This window comes from Equus asinus, chromosome 2 (assembly GCF_041296235.1).
Source record: "Equus asinus isolate D_3611 breed Donkey chromosome 2, EquAss-T2T_v2, whole genome shotgun sequence".
In the NCBI taxonomy this organism is placed as follows: Eukaryota; Metazoa; Chordata; class Mammalia; order Perissodactyla; family Equidae; genus Equus; species Equus asinus.
In genome coordinates, this window is record NC_091791.1 from 20,434,443 (window position 1) to 20,454,223 (window position 19,781).

The 19,781-nt window shown below is 53.6% G+C and overlaps 1 protein-coding gene across 2 annotated transcripts in view; it reads right to left on the reverse strand.

Annotated features, from left to right (window-relative positions):
- Nucleotides 1-18,528, reverse strand: part of ADRA2A (adrenoceptor alpha 2A) — a 30,991-nt gene extending 12,463 nt beyond the window's left edge. Inside the window, exons 1-2 of one of the 2 annotated variants that reach the window (XR_011493845.1) lie at nt 17,989-18,127; nt 7,388-7,522 (exon numbers count right to left, since the gene is read on the reverse strand). Coding sequence is in view for 1 of the 2 variants with exons in the window: in XM_044750942.2 (XP_044606877.1) it covers nt 16,166-17,563 (1,398 nt within the window). In the remaining variant the exon portion in view is untranslated. Of the gene's footprint in view, nt 1-7,387; nt 7,523-14,770; nt 17,822-17,988 lie in introns of those variants that run through there. The other variant, XM_044750942.2, reaches the window with a different exon arrangement.
- Nucleotides 18,529-19,781: the final 1,253 nt, after the last annotated feature.

The following is a 19,781-nucleotide window of genomic DNA, read 5'->3' on the forward strand; positions in this document are numbered from 1 at the left end:
CCACTCCACCCAACAAGAGCCAATTGGGCTGGTCAACCTGACCCACTAGCCAGAGAGTGGCCAAAGGGTGCAGGGGGGCTGCCCTTGGCTGGGCCCCAACTCCACCCACACTGGTAAATCCGGGAGAGCCCCAGGGGCTTCTGCTCAGATCCCCATGGTGTGCTCTGCCAAAGAGATCGCAGCAGGCTCCCTGCCATCCCATCAGAGAGACATCTTGTGTTTTCAGTTACCAGTCCCATTTACGTCCTGGTTTGGACTTGAGTGCCAGGCTATCTTAGGTGATGCCAAGCCAGGCCTTTTGTGCTTTCCTGTTAGCTGCATCACTTCGTATTTTTAGGGGCAGCCAAGACTGGGACGATGCCAGCGGGCCGCCTTTCTTCCTGAGTCCCCAAACACCACCTCCATGAAAATGTCACACTTGAGGGTCCAAGGGCTCCCTAGTTCCTGCTGCAGAATGTAAAGGAATCAGCTCAGAGGACAGGGACAAGTGACTGGACAAATCGGAGGCAACAAGGGACCTGGTCCCTCTGCCTGTTTTTCCCGCCACTTCAGCCCCCTACACTCACCCCCTAAAGCTCTGCTGGGCCCCTGCTTTCTCACGACCCAGCGCAAAGGGTGAAGACCCAAAACTTTTGAGAGGGCCAAACTGCCTTCCTCAGAGGAGCAACTTCTGCTGTCCCTCCCGTCCTTCTGCAGACCCACAGCACTGCAGTGTGAGGTCCCTGGGCTCTGTCATCTGTGATGTCCACCATCACTAGGGCAGGAACATTGCAGTTTGCAAAGTGCTGCCTCACCTGTGGTCCCCTCTGACTTACCACTGGGGGTGGGGGTAGGATACCCATTTTATGGATGAGGAAGTTGAGGCAGTTAAAACGGAGATGATGTGTCCAAGTCATAGAGATAGCAGTGGGAGGCTCAGGGCCTCTGCATGGCCCCAAGGGCTCAGCTCAGAAGCCAGGCCCAGTGCCTAATAAGTCCACATACTTGGCAACCAAGGAGGAGCTGTTCGGTTTCCTCTCCCCAAAGCACATTGGTCACTGCTGGAAGTGAGGAGTCTTGCAAATGCCCAGGCCCTCTGTAGGTCACTCCCACCCCAGCCCCCTTGTGCCTCTGACAGTCACTATCCACAGGGCTGGGGACCAGAGCAGGGGAGAGAGAGGACATGCTTTCTGTGACTTTCCACTTGTCCCTGCCCCCATTCTTGTTTAATCTTAAATCAGTCTGTCTGTCTCTCTCTCTCTCTCAGACTCTTTCTCTCTCCCTCAACACACACACACACACACACACACACACACGTACACGCAGGAAAGTCTGGATCCAGCATCCAAGAGACAATTCAGGCTATCTCAGGTGGGAGGGGGAGGGACAAGGCTATTCCTCTGGAGAGCTGTAAACTTCTTCCCCCGTCCACAACCAAGCACAGTGCCAATGTGCATGGCCTACAGGTGAGGGGTGGATCCCAAGGAGGGGTAGCAGTCATCCTGGGGTGGAGGTTGTGGGGATGAAGGCCCATTTCAAAGCAGCTGCTTTGGGAACAGGGCTTGGACCTTTGAGATTCTGCATCCATGAGATCCTTAGGATAAGGCTGCAGACAGTAGAGTACTGGGGACCAACTCCAGACACCTTCGACACTCTCTGCTCAACAAGGGCAAGAGCAAGCCCTTTGCCCACAGCTCTCTGGCTGCTAGCCCTTCAACATCATTCCTACCTCTTGGGTCAGGACACAAACCACCTAACAGGGCTGGCCCAGGGGAAGGGCTCCAGACCAGCAGATCAATTCAGCTGGTTTAAGGGGCTGTGGTTGCTTTTGCTTCCACATCTCCAGCTCCACCTCAAGCCATGAGTCTAGGTTCACTCTGTTGAGGGTTCCGTGCAGCCAAGGGGGCACATGAGCACAGATTGGACAATGGACCAGGGCTACAGCCTCCTTCTTGTACTGGCCACCCTACCTCCACCTCCCCTACCACACCTAACTTCTGCCCACAGACTCTTCCCTCACCCCCACTGGCCATCCCCCATTCTCCACGACAGCAAAGGCCCGAGGGTCAACAGGGCCACACCAAACACCCTCTAGATGCAGGGCACTGTGATAGATGCCAGGTGGGCAGTAGGAGAGGTTGGTTTGTAGAAAGGTAAGTCACAGTCTTGACCCACCCAGTAGTTTCAGGCTAGTTAGTGAGAGAGGAAAGGCTTACATAGACCGCCCTCCAAAAAATCAAATAATATGGCAAGACAAAGATCCACAATTCAACCCCCTATGCGGTGAAATTAAGCAGCCCAGAAATGTCATAGTGGGAAAAAACACACAGGAATTTGAGGAGTTGGTGACATTCTAGCTTGTCTTAGCAAGATAAGAGAAGGTGCTATCCCCAGACATTCCTCTTTTTCTGGAATTGCATAGCTTATAAGGAACACAGGTCTGAAGACTACAGGTCTTGACTACAGTGCGCCTTCATTTTTCACTGGACTCACTTACACCCCCAGCTGCTTATTGGTGCTTACAGGATTCATGTCCAATCACCGTTGCACAGTTTTGAAGGCTGAACATCCACGAGAATGTGAAAAGCGGCAGAATGTAAGAGCAGATAGCTAGAAGCCCAAACGGTCCAAGTTCTCAGCTCCTATGATGTCATTTCGCCGGCTAGATCAAAGAAGAATACCCCAAAAACTCAACACACAAAAATACACGCACATTTCAACAACCTCTAAACCCATTTCCTGGAAGGTGTAGCCGTGAAATAAATCACTGGGTGGCAACAGCTCCTGTTCAGGGACAGTCAAGATTTGGGCCATGAAGTCCATTGCCTTCAGTGATGATGACTGTGTTGTAGTCTTTGCTCAGCCAGGAAACTGTTGTGAGAACAACGGTTCCATCCTCTTTAGAAATACTTGAAGGGTAAGCTGGACCCTGGGACTGGAAGCCCAGATGACCAGAAGACTTCCACCTCCCCCCCCACAGCATAAAAGAATTCTAGGACTTGATAGATGACTGAAGGTTCCTCCCAACTCATCCAAGGACTTGTACCAACTAACCTAATAGACTCGATCTGTTGGTTCCCACAGGACTGCAAGTGGGTTATGGGTTTCTGACTTTGGAATCATGACCTCCAGACAAGCTCAAAGAACCGTTTACAGCTGTTGAAAACCAAGAGCAGTGTCAACACAGTTTGAATTAGAGAGTTGATCATAACACAAGGACTAAGTTGCACCCAACTAAAGAAGGAAAACAGCTAGACTCACTTCAAAATCATGCAACCTATGAGAATATTGATGAGGTGACTTTGACCCAAAGGTCACAGGGCTATCTCCATTAGGATTTTCTTGGTTGCAAGTAACAGAAAACACAACTGAGATTGGCTTAAATAAAATGAAAGGAACTTATTAGCACACAAAAAAAATGTCTAGAGATAGGTCTTACTTCATACGCATCTGGCTAAATTAATGTCATCAAACTCTATCTCTTTCAGAGCTCTGCCATCTACTGTGGTGACCCCCATGTGATAGATGGACTCAGGAGGTCCAGTGGGAAAGTACACCTGCCTCTCTCCGAACAATTCCAGCAAAAGTCTGGTGGCATCTCATTGGCCCTGACTGATTCATGGATGAGACCATGATTGCTATGATCTAAATATTTACGTCTCCCAAAATTTGTATGTTGAAATCCTCACCCTCAATGTGATGGTATTAGGATGGGGCCTTTGGGAGGTGCTTAGGTGATGAGGATAGAGCTCTCATGAATGGGATTAGTGTTCTTATAAAAGATATCCCACAGAGTTCCCTTGCCCTTTCTGCTATGTGAGGATACAATGAAAAGTCTGCTACCCAGAAGAGGGTCCTCATCTAATCATGCTGGCACCCTGATCTTGGACTTTCCAGCCTCCAGAACTGTGAGAAATAAATTTTTATTGTTTATCACTGCTGAGTCTGTGGTATCATGGTCTATGTTACGGCAGCCTGAAAGGACTAAGACAATGACCCAATCACTGTGTTCAGGGCAAGGGATACACTGGCAGGTTACAGGAAGTCTGGGTTTAGCCCATTTGGCCACCGTAGAGCCCACCCCCACCACGTGGACTGAGAGTGGTGAGAGGGGAGTGCCCAAACATAGATTGGGGAGGACAGTGGTTATGGCCATAAGAGGAAATGGGGGCCAGGGAGGGAAACCACAAATGTCCACCACGGCACCTGTAACAATTGGATCCATTTTCACTCCTGGACTCCATCATACACGTGACCTCGATGAGCTACAGACAGAAACCATCACCTGTGTCCCCACTGCCCCAGTGCAGGGGAGATTCTGGGAATTGCTGTGGGAAAGCTGGGGATATGCAGAAGTCAAAGTGTCCAAGCTCATGAAAAGCTGGGAGGTGGAACCTAGCAAAGAGCATGCTATCTCTACTGCCTCCCTCCATTGTGGTCCCATGGTCCTCCCCGGAGCCTGGGAACTCTGCAGGCCTCAACTGGAAAGCTGAGATCAACAGAGTAGAAGTCCTCACTGTCACTCTCAGTGTAGGGCCCCAGGGACTGCATCAGAGAGGCATGCCCAAGACATCCTCCATGTGCTGCTGGGACAGAGAGCTGATATCACTATTACTGAGGAAGTATCATCATCATCATCATCATCATTGAGAGGAGCCAAGACCCAGAAGACAACAGCATGTGCCAAATTCAAAACAAAACAAATTAAAAAATGAGGGAGCGAGTGACCACATCGGTCACCAGGACACCCAAGAGTAAGATACAACAGTGTGAGGCAAATGAGTTGTTTGAGCAGTTTAGGACTAATTCTAGAAACAGTAAGTATACCCCAGAGTTGCTTGAAGATGAGTGAGATGATGATAAGGAGGCCCAGCACCAGCCAGGTCCAGGCCACCTAACAGAGAACCCAGAAGAAGTGACTATTAACGGATGCTCAGAGTGACCCTGACTTTGAGGCTCTCCTCTCACAGTCTCCATGGAGAGTGACGTGGAGGAGCTGAGTCACCCAGAGAGCAAAATAAGACTTGTGTCTGTGGCTGCACACACAAAGGATCCCCAGGAACGTGATTGTGAAGCACTGACCATGTGAGCTGATTAGTTCTGACCCCTTTCTGGTCCTTCCCTCCTGACTCAGGGCCAGTCTTAATGAGCTGAGACCACACTTATGTGAGGGCTAAAAGCTAGGACAGCAACACCTGGCCCCCAGGTCCACTATCCTGAGTACAGACAAACTTCTAGCTCAGGGTTCTGTTTTAAACCCATCCATATGGTTAATTTTCTTCAACTTGGCTAGGCCACAGTACCCGGATATTTGACCAAACATTATTCAAGACGTTTCTGTGAAAGTCTTTTTTAGATGAGCTTAATATTTAAGTCAGTAGACTTTGAGTAAAGCAGATTACCCTCCATAATGAGAGTGGGCCTCATCCAGTCAGTTGAGGGGCTTAATAGAAAAAGACTGATCTCCCCCAAGCAAGAGGGAATTCTGCCAGAAGACCACCTTTGGCTTCAAACTTCAGCTCTTTCCTGGGCCTCCAGCCTGCTGGCCAAACCTGCAGATTTTGGACTTACCAGCCTCTACACTGTGTGAGCCAATTTTCTAACAAATCTACATAGGTAGGTAGGTAGATAGATAGATAGGTAGGTAGATAGATAGATAGGTAGGTAGACAGATAGATAGATAGACAAGAGATTAGAGATAGATGATGATGATGATGATGATGGTAGAGAGAGAGATGAGAGATAGATTAGAGATAGAGATAGAGATATATACACGCACATCCTGTTGGTTCTGTTTCTCAGAACACTGATTAATACACCATCTCTCTGAGTTTAAATGGTGAAACCTTTTCCTATGTCCCCAAGCACTCACCCACTGCCATATGAGATATAGATATCACACACATGCGCACGCAGACACGCACACATCCACTCCTCTATGCCCTGCACAAAGGCATTCTCTCTGGGGGGTCCCTCAAGGACCCTTCAGCCTGTGCTCAACCAAGGCCCTTTGGGACCTCTACAGCCTTTAGGTCTGTCCACATACCCTGGCACCCCGGCCTTCATTCTCTAGGCAGCTCAGGCACTAAAGCAGAGCAGAACCACAGCTCCTGGAGGTCAGAAGACCTGCAGATCTCAGCTGGTTCGACCTTAGCCCAAGGAAGAAGCCCTTTTACCAAGTCAACCTCTGCTTAAATACCTTTAGGAGAGGGGACTTCATCAACCTAGAGGCTGGTTCTTCCCCAACAGACAGCACGCCCCCTGTTCTTCAAGAATATTAATCCCCTTGGTCTTAGCCAGTGGGCACGTGCATGTGCGTACCGTTGCACAGCGTGCAGGCCTGCTTTAGCCTTTCCTCTTCACACTTGACTCTATGTACTCACCCCTGCACTCACCATTCCATGTTTGAACATAGTTCTCAGTGGTCTCGTCTACTGACTTGGGTATATTCCATCATTTTAAGCATGATTCACTCAGTCATCTGACAAGTGTTTATTGAGTACCTACTATGGCTTGTTGGTGCCTGGGATTCAGGAGGAGACAAAGTCCCTCCCCTTGTGGGACTTACGCTCTCACGGATAAATCATGAGAAATGTGTGCATATGACATGATAACCATGGAGACATGACACCATCAAAAAAGGTAATATTTTACCCATTTTTCAAATAAAGACATTGAGGCTCTGGAAAATGAAAGAACTTTCCCAAGTTCACATAGACAGCCAGAGATAGAGCTAAGTGCAAACCCGCATCTGTCTAACACAAAATCCAAGCTCCTCTTAGCCAGGTGCTACAGAGAGAGCTTGGGAGAACTTGTAGGCTAAGTGGCTGAAAGGGGAGTAATCTTTCCAAAAGCAAAATGTCTGCATTTCTCATGATTTCCTCTTGGTTTACATCTGAAACTCTTCTGACCAAAAGTTTCCCCAAGAAGTGGGCACAGTATAGTTGGTGAACACACCAGTCCCTGGCGCCAAAGCACTGAAGCAAGAAGAAAGAGTGGTGAAAAGACCCACCCTCAAAGCCTTGGAGGATGGGCTGGGCAGGGGACAGGCCCACGAGCAGCCCCTCCCCCAGCAGCACGGTGTCCCTCACCATGCACGCTCAGTGGGCATTTGCCCCCTTCAGGGACAGGGAGGGAAGCTGACATGGAGCCAGACCCAAGGTTTAAGCCATGAAATAATTGATGCCAAACCCCAGGTTCTTGTCTATTATTAAAATAAAAAAGTGTGGGGTGTAGCTTGGCTTTCAAGCTTGGGTGTGATTTTGCTAGGCAGCTGGGGAAGAGTAACGTGGCATTCCACATGCAAGAGAACTGCTTGAGCAGAGTTACCGAGGCAGAAAGGAGAGTGTTCTAATCAGGAGACAGGAAAACCAGCCTGGGGTGCGACAAGGCAGCCAAGATCACTAACCTGGGCATCAGGAGACCTCAGTTCCAGGGCTTGACTAGCAACCATCGTGGTCATCATGGATCTTGTCTATACTAGAGGGCGTCCAGTCCCACCCTCTTGCTCTGTTGAAGAACACAAGATCTTTCTTTCTTCAGGCTGGAAAGAGAGAAAGCTAAGAGCGTAAGAGGCCAAATCCCTGTGACAAATTGCCCTAAAACCCCGGTTCTAGGGACATGATGCCAGCCCCACCCCAACTGGCAGCCCTGCCCGGCTCAGCCCAGAGCAGCTTCATGAGCAAAAGCAAGTCTCCAGCTCCCAAACTGGAGCATAAAAGGCTGGCACCACTGGATCTCTGCCTATGCCAAGCACTGGCCTGGGCAACTCATCAAAACACTAGGAACCATAACTTTCGAGTGACAGGTGGGGAAACTGAGTGCTGGTCATCTGTTCAAGGTTAAAATCAAAGCTTTGTGATGGAACCAGGATTTGTAATCAGGTCTTCTGACTCCCAAGCCTTAGCTTTAAAGTACCGTTCCCAGGAGCACCAGCCATTCCCTCTAAGATCTGGACACCCTTTCTGGGAACTCCTGGGAGAGAGAGCTCCCTCGCAAACAAGCAGCTGTTGAAAGTGTAGGCATCAGGTGTCCAGCAAACAAGAAAGCGTGGAGAGTCACAGGAAAAGGCCCCGCCAGGGGCAGTGAGCTGGCTGCGGAGAGCTCCTCGGCCAGCAGAGCTGACAGTGCATCACATTGCGGGCTTCCCGAACTCCTTGCAGACAGAGGGCTTTTCTCCTGGAGGAGCCTGGACAATCCTGGTGCAAGAGTAAACACTTGAGGCTTATCAGGTCTTCTGATCTCAAGCAGAATCCACATTCTCATTCACCCTTGTCTTGTCAACCAGCCTTCGGGCTGCCCAGCAGAGCATGCAGCCTCCTTGTTCTCGGGGTCTCCTCTAATCCTCCGTGATCTGTCATGTAGATAAGGCAGCTGAGGTTTGGAAATAGGAAGTGAATCAGACCAGGTACCATGGCCAGTGAGGTCTGCATACCACCAAGGCTGACTGAGTCAATTCTCCAAGGAGAGGTTTGCTTGTAACCGTGAACAGGAAGCTCTGAGCCCAGGAACCACTCTCTAAAGACGGGAAATTACAGAGGTGAGGGCGGTGGTGTACAGCATTTTGCAAGCAAGGGCACCTCTGAAATCCCAATATCTGGGTCTGCACCGAGACTGGCATTGCCTTTGGGTGGCCTATGGGGGAGGCGGGGTCCCTGAGCTTCCCTGAGTGTCATGTCAGCTCCCTAGTCAGGCCACTATCAGATCTGGGTTACCACTCCAAACACCCTCCACACCACGAGGCTCCGCTCAGCAGCCAGAATCATTGTTCCAACAAAAAAAATCTGATCATGTTCATCCTTTGCCTAAAACTCCTCCAGTGGCTCTCCGTTGACCTCCAGATAAGTCTTTCCGGTGGCTGCATGATCCAGCCTCTCCACTCTCCCTTTGGCCGCTCACACTACACTGTCCGCCCAAAGTGGACTTCATTCAGCTGCTTAAACATATGATTCCCCCCTCTCACCCCAGGCTCTTTGGCAGACCTATTCCTGCCTATCCCTCAGCTCCCATCTAGCTGTCACTTCTCCAGGCACCCTCCTCAGATGCCTTAGCCCAGGCCAGGTTCCCCCCAGTGAGTCCCTGTCACCCACTGTACCACCCTTATCAACCTGCTTATCACTGCCTGGTGTCCACGTGATATGTCTCTCCTGCAAAAGAAGATGCTCTGCATGGTAAAGATCCTAACTATCTTGTTCACCACTCTACCCCCAACACTGAACACAAATAGAGCAATATCAGTGACATTAGTTTGGAGATAGCGCCAAAAACACTGTTGTTGAATGAATGAATGAATGAGGAAAGGAATCTGTCATTTATTAAAACTGTCGGTGCCTTCTCCAGGGCCAGGGCACAGGAAAGAATCCTCAAGGTTTATCTGCTGAGAAGGAAGGCTAAGGGGTGCCCAGAGGTGCTGAGTAAGGAGCAGCAGAATCCTTAGTGTACCCAGGGCATTGGTGGGGTCTCTGATCTGGGCCCGTCCCCAAACACTCCTCACTCAGCCCCCAGTCTCATTGGTCAGCACGGTAGGACAGCTCAGTATCTGCTCCTTGGCCTCCTAAGCAGGACCCGAGAACTAGAAGATAGAGAACTTTGACCAAGAGACAGCCACATGGCTCCCTGGGGCTCTCTCTCAGCTGACTCACCAGCTGGCAGGGAGGATGGTGTGTGAGTATCCGTGTGTCTGTGTGTGTGCGTAGTCTGGCCATCCTCATAACAACACCAACACATGCCCTCACATCCACAAAGGTCGAGAGGAAGGAGAGCCTATATGTTTCCTCCACAGCTGCCCAGTGGCCTGTAGACAAACTGAAAGAACTAGATGGCTGGCCTCCCTCCAGTCTGTCCCCCAAAGGGACATCACTCGGCTGTAAATTCTCCTTGTCCACCCTGCGAGCCCAGAAGGCTGCCTCGGGAGCTGTTCCCTGCTCTCTGAGTTCCGGCTAGGGGCAGACATCCGGATAGGAGTGAGATCGGCGAAGGTGTTCATTCCCTGGGCTCTCTCCCTGCCCAGAAGCGGTTTGGCAATGGCTGCGGTGGCTCTCGACATACAAGCCTGCCAGGCGTCCTTCCCCACAGCTGCAGTTCTAATGGTTTGGGTGACAGTTCCCTCCCCTCACCCCTTCCTGCCAAGGGTGCTGGCAGCTCCACTGTGCATGTCCCAAGGTGCTTCACCACCCCTTGTGGGTTTCCCTTAACCCTGCCTGCACCTCATAAATAGTCTCTTCTCTCTTCATTCACCCCTATACAGTGCGCCATCTTGTTTTTCTCAGATACAGATTCCAAAGAGGGCTGGAGTTCCTGCCCTTGAACAGAATGGAAAGAGCCTTAAAGGCCACTTCCACCTGGCCTTCTGAATTCCCTGTAGTCAAATAAACTCCCCCTTCCACTGAGAACAGGACAGCCTATCTGCTAAAGAAAATGTCTGCTACAGAACCAGTTTTGCCCTCTCTCAAATGCCTACATCCCCTCATCCCGCCCACCTCCTTCCACTCAGCTCCATCCCCCCGTAGGGGAGCAGTATTCTACCATGGGTAGCAGGGACAGGGAGCCAAGTAGCAAGTTGGAGAGGGGTTCATTGTAATTAGAGTCAAAGACATGACACTATACTCCTCTTTAAGTCCCTTTGGGACCCCTTCTCCTGGTACATACATAGCTATCCTCAACTCCCCTGATGCTTCCATGCCAGGTCCTGGTGAGCAAAATAGCCCTTTGAAACAGGTTATACCTGTTCACAGACACACAGACACATACACACTCACAAAAACTTTCACACATGGTGACATACCCATTCACACGTGTGTACACATATACACTTATTCACATGTACACACACCTACACAAAGGCATAGCCAACACTTGAAAAACACACCAAACTCTCACTAATACCTCAGCCCTCAATGAGGCCAATGACTCTTAGAGCCAGCTGTCCCCAAGGACAACATATGGCTTGGCCCCTGCCCAGTGTGCCTCACCTCAGGCAGGGACAGAAGGAGAGGGCAGAGCTGGCATTTCACAGAATCTTAAAACGGATCCACAGAAAAGCCCGATGAGGTTCCTCAGCTCAGTATCACCCAACAAGCGTTCCAGCGAACGTGATTCACTGCGATGCTCTATAAAAAATGCACTTCTGCAGTCTGGGGAGTTTGGGAAACAAAGCACATCTATCCGCTCCTCTCAGGGAGTCCCAAACCACGCTGGCATACTCAAGAATCCATGAAGTCCTGAAGAAAAGGTACCCGTTACAGGTCGCTTAACCCAGATCAATGATAGATGATAAAGAGACAGACGCATAGATAGATAAGTGAGAGCAAGAGAGAGATTGAGGTTGATTTTGTAGTTAAAGAAATTCCACGGAACACACTTTTAGATAACACTGTTCTAGACCAACCGTTTTCATTTTATAAATGAAACGGGCTCAGGAAGGGCTTCGCCCAAGGTCGCATGGCTAGCAAAAGGCAAAGCCAGAACTAGAACTCAAGCCTCCTAATGCCCAGATATAGCCTCCTTCCAACAGGCCCTGTTCCCTTTTTGTATTTAACTCTAAACCCCAGGATATCTGGTAATCAAAGAGATTGATGCTATTTTCAAAACAAATCCTGGTGTTTGTGATGGTGTTCACGGGGCTTCCCTCGCAGGGACGCCCTCTGCTGAGCGAGGCACCCTTTCCTGCATCCCAGACTCTGGGGCCCACTGCAAGGGGGAGGACAGGGCCCAGGGCAGAGGCCTGGGGACAAGGCCTGATGTTGGGCCCTGGCTCTGGCAAGGGCAGGGGCCTGGGTGCCTAGATCCTGCCGCTCTACTTGAGTCAGGGAGGTAGGCTTCCTGATGGTGTCTCCAAATGGGGACAGGAGCTCAGTCTGCCATCCCCAGGGATCAGGTTGGAGAAATGAAAGGTGAGGTCTGACTCAGGCCTGGGTGCACCACCTAGGCTTGCTTCCACAGGGCTCAGCTGCTAGAACCCCAGCTGCCGTCCCCACCCCTCCTCCCTCAGCCAAAGTCCTGGTACCCTGGCTTCCACATCCTACTCCCTGAGCTCCCAGCCACAGCGAGCTCTGTGCACACTCATGGTACACACAGATGCCTATTACCCTCACTGGGCCGCAGCATCCACCACCTCCCGCCACACTGTCACTGATGTATGGCTACTTAATGCTCCACGCAGGCACATCACGTCTCCCCCTGCAGCCTTAATGCTTCCAGAGTGCAGGGAAGATCCTAATCTCTGCAGGGACCCTAACTCTCCCAGGGACAAGTGCAGGCTCTGCAGGGCGTGAGCATGGCAGTAGCCTCGTGGCGCCTGGCACAGCACTTGGCACAGAGCAGGTACAGAGGGGTACCTAGGGTTTATCAGCAATTCCCCATAGGCAACAGCAAAACAGAACTCATGTTGAATATCTATGCCATCGGACAGAGAGTCACGGGGAGGAGTGGGCTCGAGGGACCCTGGGATGTCACATAAACAAGTTGGCTTTTCAGGGTCTTAGGTCCTTCAACAGCTCAATGTGGGAGATGTGGGAGTCGAGGATGTGTGCCAGCACTTCTGGCTCTAAAACTCTGATTCGATTATAGAATCATAGAAGGGAAAGCCTATGCCACTTTTGCATCCCTCTCTCCTCCAGCCCCTTAGCACAGAGTAAATTGAACAAAGCCTGTAGGGAGGAGGTTGTGTCTAGGCTCAAATGGGGCACCACCCCACCACAACTCAAGGCACCTTAAGGAGTCAATCTGGCAAGACACCTTCAGACCCCAAAGCCAAAGTTACCCCAACCAAAGTTATGTAAAATAGGAGGTTCAGCCACAAAGAGATTCTCCTGGCCCAGATAAGCAGGATCAGATGTAGACAGGAAGCTGCTGAGTGACAGTCTCATCGCCTGACCTTTAAGATAAGATCTGGTGTGAGCCATTTCTCCTCCTCAAGTCTCCTCCCACCCCAGACCTTGGCAGACTATTGCTTGAGCCCTCTGCAGTGAACAGTGATGCCTCCTGTGAACTCAGGACCCCAGCATCCGAGCCTGGCCTCCCGCCCTCTCTCCCCCACTTTCCCCAGGCCCCATCCATCTCTGAGCCTTCTCGGCTGCTGGAATTGGGGGGCAGGGAGTGACACCGGAGGCCTGCCCTACGTGGCACCATTGCCCACACTTCTCCCTTTCCAAGGGAGCAGGGCCTCTGGGGGCAAGAGCAAGGCAAACACTTCCCCAGCAGACAGAGCAGAACAGAGAGTCAACAGCGAGCAGTGTTTGTTTCTGCCCCTGCGTCTGGGACACACAGCCCAGTTCCTGGGGGCCTGCCAGGTTGGCCTATTGTCTGGCATTGTTTGCCTTTGGGGTGATGGGTGCCCAGGAGTGGGGAGGGAGAGAGAGGATAGAGTAGGGTTGGGGAGCAGGGCACAGCATCAGACCAGGTGGCCAGACTTGGTGCCAAAGGCCATGTGTGTGAAGCCCCCAGGCAAGAGTCTCTGGAGCCTAGTGCCTGCCCACCATCCCACCTGCAGACCCAGATGACACGGGTGATGGTGGGAACTTCTTCTGGTCTCTAACAAAAACCCCTTGGAACCATTGTCTTCCCTCCTGCAGATGCCTCAGAGCCCAAATCACTTCTCAAGCTTCTCTGACCTCTCACCCCTACGAAAGAAGTTAAGGAAGATAAGGAGACACAGCAAGTGCTGCCCAGAGAGGGCAGCAACGCCTCGAGGAGAGCTGGGGGTCTGCTGTTGGGGGGCATCCAGAGCTGGTCTGCACGTGTGTCGTAGGTGGTTTGCCTTACAAAGTTCGGCCTTCCCCAAATCACGACCTCTCACTTGTGATTGCCCCTCAAACCCAGCCCCTCGATGCGTGGCTCTCCTTCATGAGCACTGCTGCTTCCTAACTGAACAAGGCAGTGTGGGTCCAGAGCCCTGTCACCCAGAGCTGTGGGACCCTGAACAAGTCACTTCCTCTTGGAAGATGAGGAATTGGATGCCTGGATCTCAAGGGGCCACCCTTCAAAGTGCCATAACCATCACCATAGGGTGAGCATCTTAAGCTCTCCTAGATGACAGGGTGGAAATTGATGGTACAGAAATGCAACAGGAAGGACTCATGTATCTGTCCAGAGACAATTCAAACCACCTACTAATGTATGGTTCTTCCTAGGCGTTCATACCACGCTTTGTGCATAAATCACACTAGGGGTTATATATCGTATGTCGTATGTTATCACACTGTAAGGCGTTATATATATTTTTTAGCATCTTCTACACTTTGGGGGTATATACACACTTTGGCGTACAGACACACTTCATGTCATATAGACACTTTGCAACATGTACACATTTTATGTATATCTACACACTTGGCCTGTATCCCATACTTTGTGCACGTAGCACACTTTGCATAGAAACCTCACCGCTGGCAGCATTCTGCAAAGCACTAACGATGCAATCCCCTCGAGGCTTTGGGGTTAAGAGCACAGACCTGAAACCAGAAACAGTTAGATACAATACATTGCCACCACTTGTTGTTAACCTTGAGCAAATCACTGGCCCTCTGGGACTCAGTTTGTTCACCTGTAAAACGGGGATAATAATACTACTGACCTCATAGGGTTTGGGGGAAGATTAAATGAAGCAGACCTGTAATGGGCTCATGATAGTGGTCCAGCACATAAGAAACACTTGGTAAATGGTAGCTTTGTTATCGCTCACACTATTAGCGAGTGTTCTGTAATGTACACATATTTTTTAACTTAAAAAATATATATATAACCAGATATTCCCAGAGTCTTAAAGCTTTTGGAAACTCAGATAACAGGCAGAACCATTTAATTCATATTTATTTCACATTTGATCTGTAAACTTTTTATTAAAAAAAAATCCACTGTCATTAGCAACATGTGCTGACATTAGTTTTTCTTTAATGACAGGAGAGCGTGGGCCTTAAAGAGTCTCTGTCTACGACACGGAGAAGCTCAGATGGAAACAGGAGGTCTCTGCCCTCCTCCCTAGACAGTCCGATCTCATCAAGGACATGCTCTCGACCAGAAAAGCAGGGGAAAAGGTCAGCACTCTGAGACCTAAGAGCTCCTGGGCAGGAACTGTACAGTCTGGCAGGCCCATTTGTCTTTTCAAACTGTTTACCTTGGGCAAATTGTATCAGGTTTGCTTCTTCCACATAATTTCCACTCCCCTGTGTCTAAAAACAGCAGCTAACAGATTTCCCTCAGTCAGCACTTTTGGGGAGGGAAGGGGCACAGAGATACAAGATAGAAACATACATATTCTTCAAGCAGGGGCCCCAGAGTGCTGGAGGAAGGGGACAGAAGAAAGAGATGGGTTTAGAGTGGGTTTCTGGGGCAAAGGGTGCCTCAGAGGATAATGGCTTTGTACACCGGGCTGATGCAAGGCAGAACGATTCATTTACTTCTGTCTTGGTCCATAGTTGTAATATTTACATAGGAAAAGGCAATTATGCTGTTAGGCACAGGGAAAAAATGGACAAACCGTTTCCCTCTCAGGAAATCTCAAAGCAGGTCCAGACCCAAGGGACAGTCACCAGTTGCTGGTGAAAAGGACACAGAGGCAGGTAATGACACTAGAAAAGGGTTTGCATTGCAAATGGGCTTAGCCTGAACCAGACACAACGTGTCTGCCTCAGGGGCATCTCCAACAGCCAGGATTCCAACATCAAAAGCCTAGCGACACTGGGACCCTCCCGCAGGTACTATCAAAAATAGTGTATATTTACAGTGGAGGAGGGGAGGGCGGGCAGGACTGCCCTGAGCGTTTGTTTGAAAATAGAGTTGGGAGGAGGGAGAAGCAATTAGCAGGGGCTGGGTAACCCCGTCCATTAACCCTTTGTGAGCATACGCTCTGCGATCCAGCGCTTGCTTGAAGTGCTGTCAGAGCTGGACTGGGAGGTGAAAATATCTTTAGGAAACAATACTGATTAGGAGCCGCCCATGAACCTAGTTAGATTGCTCCGAGTCAGGAGCGGCCCTACCAACAGTTGGGCGGGCGTGTGGCCCTCCCGGCCAGTACTTTTCCCTGGTAGGGAAGAGCAGATGCCCGGAGGCCGCAGAGCAACCTCCCGGGCCAGGAAACGCAGAGCAGGCGGGGTCCGGGTTTCAGGATGCTGGGCCTGCGTAGACGCGCCCCTCGATCCCCGCGGTCTGCGGTCTGCAGGAGTCTGTTCTCGCGGCGCGGGCTCGGCGCTCACACGATCCGCTTCCTGTCCCCGCGGCAGAGGATCTTCTTGAAGGCGCGGCGGAAGTCGTGGTTGAAGATGGTGTAGATGACCGGGTTCAGAGAGCTGTTGCAGTAGCCGAACCAGAAGAAGAACTTGAAGAGCGTGCGCGGCACGGAGCAGCCGACGGCCGTGAGCGTGTAGGTGAAGAAGAAGGGGAACCAGCACACCACGAACACGCCGATGACCACGGCCAGCACGAACGTGAAGCGCTTCTCGCGGTTCTGCCGCCCGCGCCAGCGCGACGCCTTGGCGCCCCCGCTGCGCTCCTCCCCGGGCCCGGCCGCCTGCGCCCCCGGCCCCGTCGCCCCCGGCCCGCGCCGCGGCACGCTGTCTCCGGGCTTCACCTGGCTCGCCCGGGCCTTGCCCTTGGCCCGGGGGCCGCGATCGGACCTGCGGGGTCCCGGGGGCCGCTCGGCGTGCTCGGACGACGAGCTCTCCTCCAGGTCCAGCGCGTCGGCGTCGCGCGGCCCTGCCGGCGCCGGCTCCCCGGGGGCACCGTTAAGCTGGGCGGGCAGCGGCTCGACCTCGGCGCCCACGGGCCCCACGCCGCGCTCCGGACCCAGGCCGTTGGGCCTGCGCTCGGCGCCCCCCGGCGGCGCGGCGGCGGCATCCGGGCCCCGGCGGCTGGGCGGCACGCGGGTGCGGCGCTTGGCGATCTGGTAGATGCGCACGTAGACCAGGATCATGATGAGGCAGGGCGCGAAGAAGGAGCAGATGCACGACGAGATGACGTACCACTTCTGGTCGTTGATCTCGCAGCGCGGCTCTGCAGGCTGCTGGTCGCCGCCGCCGCCCTTCTTCTTGATGGAGATGAGCGGCGGGAAGGAGATGACGGCCGAGATGACCCACAAGGTGATAATGATGGTCTTGATGCGGCGTGGAGTGCGCTTCAGGTTGTATTCGATGGCCTGCGTGATGGACCAGTAGCGATCCAGGCTGATGGCGCACAGGTGCGCGATGGACGACGTGCAGAAGAGCACGTCGAGGGCCAGGTAGATCTCACACCACGCCTTGCCAAAGTACCAGTAGCCCATGACCTCGTTGGCCAGCGAGAAAGGGATGACAAGCGTGGCCACCAGGATGTCGGCCGAGGCCAGAGACACGAGGAAGAGGTTCTGGGGCGCCTTGAGCGCGCGGCTTGTGAACACGGCGATGATGACGAGCACGTTGCCGAACACGGTGAGCAGCATAAGCAGGCCGGCCAGGCACACCAGCGTCAGCGTCACCTGCAGGGAGTAGGGGGTGGCCCTGGTGCCGCCCCCTGGCGCCTCAGTCCCGTTCCAGCTCCCGTTGCCCGCGTCCGGCTGCAGGGAGCCCATGGGCGCGAAGCTGCCCTCGGCCAGCGGCTGCTCCTGGCGGAACATGAACGCGGGTGCCCACTGGCCTGGGCCTGCTGCCAGCTGCCTTCCGCCCAGCGCCTTGGGTCCTCCTCTTCCTCCTGCGCCCCGCTCGTTCCGCCGAGCCTCACATGGGGAGGGGGCCGCAGGAAGGTCGGGCCCGAGCTGGAGGACCTCTAGCGGCCCATGGGCCCGGCTCCAGCGAACCGCGCCCGGCCCACGCTTCGGGCGCTCGGGGTGGGCGCCTTCTCGCTCCCAGCTCCTAAATACAGCCAAGTTTTATTTCTAAGAGACGGGAGAGAGTAGGTTCAGCCGATGGGGAAAGAGAGATTTATTCTTCAGGAAGGGAGAACAAAAGTCATCGGTGGCCTGATGACTTGAAAGGATGACAGGAAATTAAATATATACATATATCTTGGTTCTTGAGCCTGAGCGAAAGCAAGAGGTCTTACCGTGTGCGGGGCCCGCCCCCACCCTGGGAGGCGGCCGAGGGGTGCTGATGCGGGCTTGGGGTCCTATGTCTGTCTCCTTACATCCCTGAAGCGATTACCGACTCTCTCGCTTCCCCCAAGCGCGGCGGGGCCAGCGGGGCCCGGGCTGGGGCCGGGGTGCGGACTCTGCCGCCTCTCAGAGCGCCGCGGGACTTCCAAAGTTGCGTGCTCTGCTGGGGCTGGGGCGTAGCGCGCGGAGCTCGGGGGCAGCGGCAGCGGCGGGGTGAGGAGGGTGGGGACCGCATGAAGGCGCCCCGGTCCTCAGGCGGGCCGGACCGGGTGGGCGATCGGCCCTCCAGGAGCCGCAGCCGAAGCAGGGAGTCTCCTGGGCGTCGGCCCGGCGAGCTGCGGGCGCTGAGCGCGACCGGACAGGCCAGGGTCCCAGGACAGCTTGAGTTGGGGCAGGAGCGCAGGGCTGGGGGCAGAAGGTGCTGGGGGAGGCCGGGCGGCAGCGCGCCGGCTGCTGGGCGTCTGCACCGAAGCCAGAGCCGCTGCTGCTCCGCCGCGCTCACCGTGGACTGGTTTTATAGCCCCAGGATCAAGCCGGCGTTGCCGAGCAGCCGGCGTCAGCCCCCACGTGGGAAACCGACCCTCCCCCGCCCCTTGCGCCTCCCCTCCGCTGGTCTAGAGCCCGCGCCCCGCGCCAGACCCAGGGGAGCGCTACCGTCTTCGCGCGACGAGCTCTTTGGAGAGGCGGGTACCTTGAGCGAGAGGTTTAAAGAGCGTGCCCGGGCAATGGGGAGCGGTCTCTGCTGGGAACTGACCGGGCAGCTCCGGGCCAGGCCAGCAGAAAGCAGCGGGCACCCGAGAGTGCCCCCATAGAGCTGGGTCCTGGGAGGAAAGGGTGTTGGGAACCCCCAGCACGAATCGGGAGAAGCAGCCACCAGTACGGGTCGTATCCGGAACAGCCCCGCCCTGGGCCGGGCCGCCCTCGTCTGCGAGCGCTCCTCGCGGCTGGGGCGAGTGGGTCCTGGTGAGAGAGGAAGGCGCAGGTTTGGATGGAACCCCTGGGGCTGAATGGGAAGCGCGCCCCGGGGAGCGGGACTGGCCAGAGTTCAGAGCTCCGCATAGGGGCGAGGTGGCCACGTGCCGTCCCAGCCACAGGGCTGTCTGCGAGACACACGAATGGCCCGGTATCTGGACCGCGCCCCCTTAGACCGCGGTGGGGAGGGGTCCTGGAGGCGGAGGCCGCGCGCCACGACAGTGCGAGAGCGCACTGACACCTGCTGGTCGCTCGTTGTCACGGCTGGGAAGCTCCCCGCCGGCGCCGGGCGCCTGCTCCCGCCCCTGTGGTCCCTTGACTACAGCGCCTTCTCCTATTTCAGGCCAAGTTTGGATTCAAGCTCAGGAAAAGAGAACCCAGACTTTAAATTGCACTTTGTCATGTCGCAGAAATCTTCCTAAAGCATGCACTCTTGTGTGTCTATCCCCGGCGGGAGTGGGGACCCGTCTGATAAAGTCACATTAGGTGGGGCTCTGTGGGCATTATTGTCCAGGACTGGCATCCCCCCCTGAACCGGCTTAGGGCAGCCCACGGTTCCCACAGATCCGAGAAGCCTGGACCGCGCCTCAGAGGTGCCCAGCTCTGGCCTGCTGTGAACCGTTGTGCCTTTGTAGAGGAGGAAAGCCAGCCTCCACCCTCCTCCAACCCCCATTTCAGATGCACAGGCACCATCTTTCAGTAAAGGGAGGGTGCTGGTCAAGGGAAGAGAGAATATTTTCTGTGTTCTCTCTGATAGGAATAGCATGGAGTG